Below are 9,227 nucleotides of genomic sequence, written 5' to 3' on the forward strand. Positions count from 1 at the left end.
TTTTCTTCTTAATTATACATACGGAAAGGTAAAAGATAAACTGTTGAGCACAAATAAAAGTAACGTACGTGTCGCACAGGGCATCAGGAAACTTTCGATAGGCACTTTCGATTAATTGGATTTAGTCTTACCACTAATTCCCTGATACCCTAGACTCGTGAACATTCATTTACAAAGGAAGCAACAAATAATATACTGAAAAAAATGAACCGTAACAGAGTAAGTTGTAAGGAGGGTAATGATAAATCATCAGATTTAGTAGAACTATCGAATGGGGCATCAGAAGCGTGTTGGTTCATTTTTTTTTTCGCTTGTCCACACAGATATTTTATCACATCGTATATCTCGGTACATTCCATACAACAGCGGCATAAAGGCGGACCACACGTACGTTCATATGCACGCATGCACGGTACACATTACGTCTCCACGTGCAACATACGTATATATATATATATATATACGTACAAAAACCTGAACGATGCATTTTATTTTGGTCAAATTCGAAATCAATCATTTCGCAGCCTGTCACAGTGTCAATGATTATTTAAATACAAAAGAGCATCATTAATGTTTCCTTAAAATATTAGAAATCTTACAACGAATGATCCTTCACGATATACCGATACGGAAAAGTCGACTTTAATTGTAAGTTAAAGACTTTTAAAGTTTAAATACATAGAATTATTTGAGTTCATTAATCTTATACATTTGTCTTATATGTGCTTTGCACGTGGATTCCTATAGGCACGCATACGTACCTATCCATATGGATATTTATATTTATGTTATTATTTGTTTAGTATAATGTCTTCTTAAGCGTTCACATTTCAATATATCGTCGTGGGGAACAACCCGCGGCATCGCGACAGATCGAGTCGTTACCAGTCGTAGTCGTGTTGATGAAAGGGATTGGTGCATGGTTGTTGGGCGTGTAGTTGGATAGTTGGTTTTACGACATCGAATTCCCTACCGACCACTTCACTGTAGATCTATCAAACAGGAAAGTTATATATCATCAATTGTCTCTAAGTAACGCATACCGGATTTGGAATATAAATAATTTGTTCTCGTGGCAAAGTATAGATAGGATTTCTTGTTCAGCGAGTGTGTAGCTTCTCGTAGAAGATGCGGGCAATAAAGCCGATAGCGTCTTCCTTCCGTTTTTGTATCATTTTGTTTTTTTTTTCATTTGTTTTGTTTTTTTTTCTCTTATCGACAGAAATATTGCGTCCTCTCTTTGCCGGACGTTTTAATGAGAATGGTTTTACTGAACCTGGAAGCTCCTACGAATATACTCGTCCTCTCCCTTGCCAGTCATACCGTAATTATATCCACCTTCGCCGCCACCTCCGCCGTTTAAGAATGGGTTCGTTGGGTTGCCAGGGGCTGCGTCAATGGAAAATAAAAAAAAATTAAACGATAAAGCAGTAAATAGATTAAAGTATTATAAATAATCTAGAGGTGAGATATCACTCGATCGTCTCGTTCACAAAGAAAATCTCTACTTTCCTAATGAAATGATTCCTTACCTCCGTTAGCACCGGGTACCGCGAGATTTCCACCAGCAGTCTGGTAAGTCGCCCCGTAGCCAGCATCTTGATTAGCTAATTCGTGCAAGCGAGTGGAACTGAGAGCACGCGGTATTGCATTGCTCGGTACACCGTGCGGTGCCAAGTGAGTAGCCTCGGCTACTTGATGCGGATCTTCCGTCTGCGGTAGCTCGGATACAAAACCGGTATCCTTTCTGTAGAAATTGATGAACACAAAGACTGCTAAGACGATGATGCAGATGAGACCGTATGCTCGGAAAGTCGCTGTCGTACCTGCATTATTAAATTAATCAACATTCAATGATTGTCATCCAATGAACATTATTATAAATTAATATAATATTATTGTGTAATATAAATTTTTGAATTTTTTGTTGAAATAATTTGTGAAATAATATGTGAAAAATTCAATATTATGTAAGCCTGAAGTCATTTGAATCTTAAATCAATAATCAAAAATCAAAAATTTGCAAAGAGCTTACCATAAGCTGCGACGAACATGCCACCAATTACCGCACCGCAACCTCTTCCAAGTCCATGATGAAGTCCCTGAAGAACACCCTGCGCGCTCGAACGCAATTGTGCCGGTGTATTATGAGCGATGTAACTGCAACATGCTGCCCATACTGCCGCGTGCGTGATACCCTGAATAAATTCGAAGGGTAATACCCACCATGGATTTTTCAGCCAGGATATATAGAGAAATCGGAATACATTTCCGCCCAGACCCAGACACAATACCTAAAATGTACGAATAATAATTATCAACAAAGCGTGAATAATAAAAAAGGCGACCAGAAAATTTTTTCTAATCTTTGTTGCAAAAAAGTGATGTCATATTAAATTGTAAACGCAAAATTGATATATAAATTAAAAATATATTAAAATATTAAAACAATTTCGTGAAAATCGCGTAATCATTTTTCTTTGAAAAATTTTTCTAATTTTGAAAAGTGGGATTTGTTGAAAAAACGTAAACAGTTTTATAATTTGAAATTTTCAATTAGAATAGAGTCTGTTTCGCTTCCTTCCATTTATATAAATACAAGTTCATGCTCAGATCTACAATATAATCGAATTTATAGCCGAGCTCTTATTATCTGAAGTACAGTATCGTCAGTTCCTAATTTATCAAAACTAATAAATACTAATAGAGGGGAGAATTAATGAACCTCTATTATCTGAACCATTTAGTTATCGAAACTGTCTTGTTCCCTGATAAGTTCGTATAAATGGAGTTTTATTGTTCTATAACATAGTATATATTTCATAGTATATATTTCAATATAGCTGCTAATGTATTGGAAGCAATTATTCTTAAAGTTTATATTTACCTTCACGTGCCCGATCTGTCGAATAAGTTTGAAACTGAAGAAGTACGCAAAGATCTCGGAAATGTGATTGATCACAGACGCAACGCCGAAGAGAGTCGGCGAACCACCATAATCCTGAAGATGCCAAAATAGGAAAGTGAAGATCAATCCTATGCCAAATCCCATGAACCACGCGACGAAAAGAAACGACGCGCATTTTACATCCTTAAATTGCTTCAATACTGTCACCCACTCTGGTATTTCCTTCATCGTTTGGGCAAACATCTTGGTCTAAAATTAAGAAATCATTAGAACGTGAAATTACTTGCGATGCTGATAATTCATTCATAAGATTTCTTCACATATTACACGATAAGTAAACTGAAAAAACGTGGTTTTTATTTTTCCATTTCGCCTCGTTGATTAATAAATGTTACGTAAACATAATAAGAGCTTTCTATTTAAAACGTCTTGATAAAAAAAAGATACAGACCTTCCCTTCGGGAGGCGGAGGCTTTGGATCTACAGCGGCGGAAGAATCCTGAAGCCCAGGCAGATTAAGTTGCTGGGATAACTGACTTTGAAGCTGCTCTTCCCGTGTTGGCTCGGCCGGAGGTTTCACCACTTCCTATATATAAAATATGATATAGATAATTAATAAGTTTAATAAATTTTATTTCAGTATTCTTACAGAAATTTAGTACTAGTCAATTTAATAGTGAAAGATACTGATTGATTTCTTACTTTAAATATTAAATTGAAATCTGAACAACAGTGTTTTTAATATTTAAGTAAGACATTAGTTAATTACTATTTTTTAATATTAAATATCTATATAAAGGATATAAATTAATTTGAAATTTTTTTATTCTATTGCATAGTAATTACTCGCGAAATTTCTAATTAGAGATAAAGAAGAAGAAAGAACAAGAAAATTTATGAGAAATTTATCAGATAAGAAATATTTATAAAAAAAACAATCCTATTGATATTTTCATATAATTTTTAGCAGTGGTATTTTATTACAGTATACATATTGAAGTAAACTTACCGGCTCAGCAGGAGCAAAGTCGTACTTAAAATTAATTTGTGTTGCTGTTATCAATGCAGCACCCATTAAAACACTAAATATTGCAAAACAAATCGTGTAATTTTTTTCTCTCTCGTCAGGTTTGCAGGGATGATCCGGAAAAGCGGTGCTATGATCGAGAGCGATTCCAACGAAAAACATAGCCAAACCCCATCCGAGACTTCCAAACATGCGTTGATGACCATATCTAATTAAAATTTAATTTTTAGAATTAATGTAAATATTGTACAATCTCCCAAAATTATTTTATTATAAAAAGAAAACAAAATTGCCTTATTATTCTTCAATGATATTCTGATTATTACCTATCAGCGTCTTCACCAAGTAAAGTAATAACAGCTGAATCGGCTAATGTTATGGCAGGTGCCGAAAAAAATTCACCGACTACTACCAACAATAACAGAAGGAAGAATGTTTTTTGAATATCCTAAAATCACATTTAATCAACATATTAAATTATTATTTTTCTTGTAGATGTTTTTTTATTATATTAATTATGTCTTTACAGACACAAATTATTGTTTTCAAGTTTTTACATAATAAAATCAAAGTCAGATTTGTGATTTACCGGTAATCTGTAGACTATGGAACTGAAAAGCGGCTTCACCCATTCTTTATTCTCTTTTTCGTTATAATTTGAAGCATAAGTGACCGATTGAGGGGACAATTTATTAGGTCCAATCGAGCCATGAAACATTCTTGTATTTCTGCGACGTCTCACCAATGACATATCTATATTTTTTTCGTTTTCTTCTTCATTGTCATTAATTTTAACCATATCATCCTCATCCAAAAATGTTTGCCTTTTCTCCACATCTCGTTTTACCATTATCTTCTCCGGTGGTGATTTCACTTGCGTTTTGATATGAACGTAAGCCTTTTTCGGAACTGTTCTCTCAGCCTGTACTGGTTCGTTCTATAAAGCAAACATATTTTTTTTAATGCTTTCTCTATTAAACGCAACCAATGATTACTGATAACTTAGTGCTCATAATAACTTCATTCTCTTGTATATGCAATTTACATATCAATAATATTCTAGAGTTAAAGAATATAAATTTTTAGATTAGTGATACGTACATGCATAGTTCTATTGTACGTAAATTTTATTATCGTGTATAAAAAAGCACAAGTATTTGTACCTTCATGAAACGTTTATATTCCAACACATCGGCTGGACGATTTTTTTTTTGCAACGTTTCCAAGTCAATCCCCGTCGCATCCGCATTGTCAACATTGCTTTCTGATAATAATTTATACCTGAGATTTCCAGCATCATCCTTATCCGTGAGAGATGTTTGTCGTCTAACTCTGTTGTTTCTCAAATCGTATATAATATAGCCGCCTTTATTAGACTTTCTAACATCATTTTTCTCAATGTCATAAGATCCAAACGTACTAAATTCCTTTGAGTTTAGCTTTTTCTTATAATCAAATACTTCATTATCATCCGTATTTCGTCGTAATCTTTCGAAGACAACGTTAGATGCGACCTCTAGATATTCCTCTTTATTTTCAGGGTAATACAAGTCACTCAGATCTGTCGATCTTTTTACAATTCTTTGTTCCCTGTTAGACGCTTCCAGATAAGGAGTGTTATTTGTACTAACCATACAAGAGGTAGGCGGAGGCTGAATGAAGCCCAATGGCAGAGTGAAAATAATCCAGCAAGAAAGAGAAGCCAATAAGAGAAGTTTGCCTTTTTGCCATCTATGGACAAATAAAGAGAAATGTAAAAAGTTCACTTATTTTTTTTCATCTTCTTTTATTTTCAAATATGAATATTTTCAAAAAGATAGATACTATCTACTAAATACTATCTAGGTAGATACTATCTACTTTCTATCTATCTACTAAATAGAAAGAAACGCATATTATTACAATTCGTTTGCTGCTTACAACTTAGTTTTTTCACATGTCCTTGGCCTTCTCATATCATTCTAGACGAATGATAAGAACACTTGCTTGCCGAGCAAAAACTTTTACGGATTTGATAAATTTTTATTTACAATTACGGAAAAAACTTAGCTTTTACAAATACTGTTTCTACGTCTTCTATTTTTTTTAACCGGGTCTTACTCTGTTTTCTAATTTATGTTAATAATTATAAAAATTCAACATTTTCAATGTAATAAATTTTATAAATTGCGTATCAACTTCTGCGTGATTTCTTATCTAATAATCTTTGTCTTTTTTTATAAAAATTTGTTTCAATTTTTAACAAGTGTTGCTGCCTTTATTAAAAAGTACAATAATTTTATTAAAATTATGTATTTTATATCACTAGAAAGATAGTCAGTTATTAAAATTTAAATAAAATTATATTTTGTTATATATGCTTGTCGATTGAGACATAAAAAAAAATCATTTTAAAAAATGATAATTCGTTTTAAATCATTAAATATTTTTCCATAATTATATAAAAATATTCTTAGTAAAGATTCTTTTTCATCAATGTATTATTTTATAATTATTTTAATAGCTTTCATTATATAATAAAAATTATTAAGATTAGTATATAGACATCTTTCGCAGGTCATTCTCGAGCAAAAATAATGTGTGACAGATATGCAGATTTCAAATTTTTAAAAAGTTAATGACCTCAAGTTGATAAGACAATTTCTTTAGTTAGCATTTAACTTCGAATAGTGCGACTGAAAATGATCTCCACTAACTGTTATCTTTTCTACGAGATAGTAGTGTTCAGCAACTTTTAACACTTTTTAGAATAATTCACGCATACTTTAAAAAAAAGAGCATGGCCTCACCTATCGGCCAAGGAACCCCAGAAAGGGGCGCTCAGGAATTCAATGAACGGCCTGAGACCGATGAGAAGGCCGCATTGACCCGCGTTCATGCCCATCTGCTTGAAATACACCCCCATAAGTGGAAATAGGGAACCGAAGGCCGAATAGAAGAAAAAATAGAAAGTCTTCACGGTGAGGAGTTCCTGGTCGACGGCACCGAAGAGGTACTCCAGGATGTCGCTCTTACCGCGAATCTTGTGCGTGGCCTCTTTTGGTTGGGGGTACATGGAGGGATCGACCTCACCCTCAGCCTGCGGATCCACCATCGGTCTGGCGCTCGGCATCTGAGGGAGAACTCTGCCCGATGATTGGGCATCGTTCGACATACCATAGTCATAATCCTCGTGTCCATAGTTCTGCATGATTTCGTGCTTGCTTTCGCGCGGAATATGGAAACGCTCGCCCGTCGGAGCGTATTTCCCCAGCTACCAGAAATGCGCAACCCCCCGTTACATTCGTACACCGAACAAGACGCGCCGCGAAATCCGTTCACCGTCGAGCAGCCGTTCCACTCTTTTCGTCGAACGGATTGGACTCTCCGATTATATCGACTGTCAAACCGGTGCTCGGTTCTTCTTCGCGGTTGAATCGATGTCGAGCGGTATAGGGAGGGGGAGGGGGGAGGGCAAGCTTTGCTTGCAAAATCAATAAACATGCTACTGCGCCGGCGCGGCGTAACTTTTACCCTCTTACTACCCCTACCGACGCGATATTGTCTCAATGCCATATCGACGTTAAGTATTTCGGCAGATACTATTTTTGCTTTTCTTCCAATTTTATTATTCTGCAATCTGTCCTTTTTTCTCTCTCTCTTCGATAAATGGAAGAACAAAAGCTAACAAATTTTATCCAATTGCATTTTTAATCATTACGTCAATCAAACAAGACTCTTTCAGACAAGATAAAACGTACTTAAATTTTAAAAAGACAGACTATTTGAAGTAATTTTTAGTTAATGGAAATGTACAAAAAAATCAACATTGTTACAACTCTCTAATATACATTACGTTATAATTTATTAGCGTTAAATAAAAATTAAAATTCTATTCAATTACACGTACAAAAAGTTCAAGAAATATATTTACAAAACACAATTTTTATCGATATTTCCTAAAATAAAATCTGTCAAAAGCCTTTCTTTATTAATTAATGATAACACGGAAGTTAAATTAATACTGTTACTAAAAAAATTGATTTTAAATTCAAAGGATCTGTCATTAAAATTAGCGCGATTGTGTATAGTATGTATTTATGTGTGTACATCACCTTATAATCTTCTTAAAATATAATATTTAAAGTAGATGTGTGTAGGGTAATTCTAAATATTCATAGAGAGTTCAATTTGTAATTATTCCCAATATGCCGAATATTCCGGAACAATAAAAGAATTGTTACAAAATGTGAATATGTCGATGAAATTTAGAATATTGTATAAATACTCTTTGTATATATCACGAAAATCATTCGGATGTGAGCAATTATACACATCTCTGCCAATAGAGAACCACGACAAAGAGCATTTACTCATAAATAAGAATTATCTGGAAAAGAATATAAGGTGTACAATATTTGCTTTTGAGATCCAATTGTCCCAAAATTGGGCTGCAAAATGAAAACATTTGAAATGTCTCCTTCATAGTAAAATTTTCTTTAAAGATGATTCAGGAACGATCGGATCCAGAATTTCTGGAAAAATTATATATAAATGGTATTTTTAACCGATATATGAATATTGTTTTTACTTTCCATAAATATTTCGGGATATTGCAAAACTCTTGGAATGTTTTTTAGGATTTTAGGTATCTTTTATGATTTTTAGGAATCCTTCAGGAATATTTAGCATTAGCTGAATATGTGTCTGTGTGTATGTGGGTAAAATTAAAAATAACGATATTTATGAAGAAATAAATAATAGTTTACTTCATTGCGTCATAGTATTTTATAAATATGCATTTTGTGTGAGATTAAATAATTAATAATTTTTTATATGTACAGTTCGCCGTATATAACAAATAACTTTCATGTAATATGCGGCTTTCTCTCGTTTTAAATAACTTTAGGTATCAGATTCATATGTGACTGCGCAGGACACGCCGAAGAAGCTGCGGTTGACGATCTTGCGGGCTTGGGCGGCCCTTGAAACATGCAGATTTTCGCTGTCTTCAAAAGACGGCCATTATTCGCAGTTCGCCAATAAACCGTGCGAACTGCCTGTTTTCCAGCGACATAGCTAACAGCACCACCAACCAGCATCTATGAATAAATTGTTTTGTTAGATGCATTTCTTCAAAAAAATATAAAAAATAGTTAATGCATGTGTCCATTATGTGGATATGTGCGTGTATAAGAATTTTATTAACGAAAGAACAAATATTTGCAAAAGAGAAAGTAAGTAATGATTTTAATTGTTAAATTATATATATATATATATACAAATTCTTTTTTAGGAAAGTCTTTTTGTAGC

The 9,227-nt window shown here is 33.8% G+C and overlaps 2 protein-coding genes across 2 annotated transcripts; both read right to left on the bottom strand.

The window, feature by feature from the left end:
• Positions 1-881: 881 nt before the first annotated feature.
• LOC105617379 (major facilitator superfamily domain-containing protein 6) lies at positions 882-7,125 on the bottom strand. The gene is made up of 11 exons (XM_012198939.1): positions 6,725-7,125; positions 5,099-5,666; positions 4,525-4,872; positions 4,262-4,383; positions 3,918-4,143; positions 3,360-3,494; positions 2,888-3,157; positions 2,036-2,294; positions 1,533-1,826; positions 1,277-1,389; positions 882-992 (listed from the first exon to the last, which is right to left on the bottom strand). Exons 1-11 carry the CDS (start codon positions 7,123-7,125, stop codon positions 882-884), a joined length of 2,847 nt encoding a protein of 948 aa, XP_012054329.1.
• A 1,531-nt stretch (positions 7,126-8,656) lies between these two features.
• On the bottom strand, positions 8,657-9,016 carry LOC105617390. Its single transcript, XM_012198948.1, has one exon. It carries the CDS (start codon positions 9,014-9,016, stop codon positions 8,810-8,812), a length of 207 nt encoding a protein of 68 aa, XP_012054338.1. The 3' UTR covers positions 8,657-8,809.
• Positions 9,017-9,227: the final 211 nt, after the last annotated feature.

This window comes from Atta cephalotes (assembly GCF_000143395.1).
Source record: "Atta cephalotes unplaced genomic scaffold scaffold00001, whole genome shotgun sequence".
Taxonomy (NCBI): domain Eukaryota; kingdom Metazoa; phylum Arthropoda; class Insecta; order Hymenoptera; family Formicidae; genus Atta; species Atta cephalotes.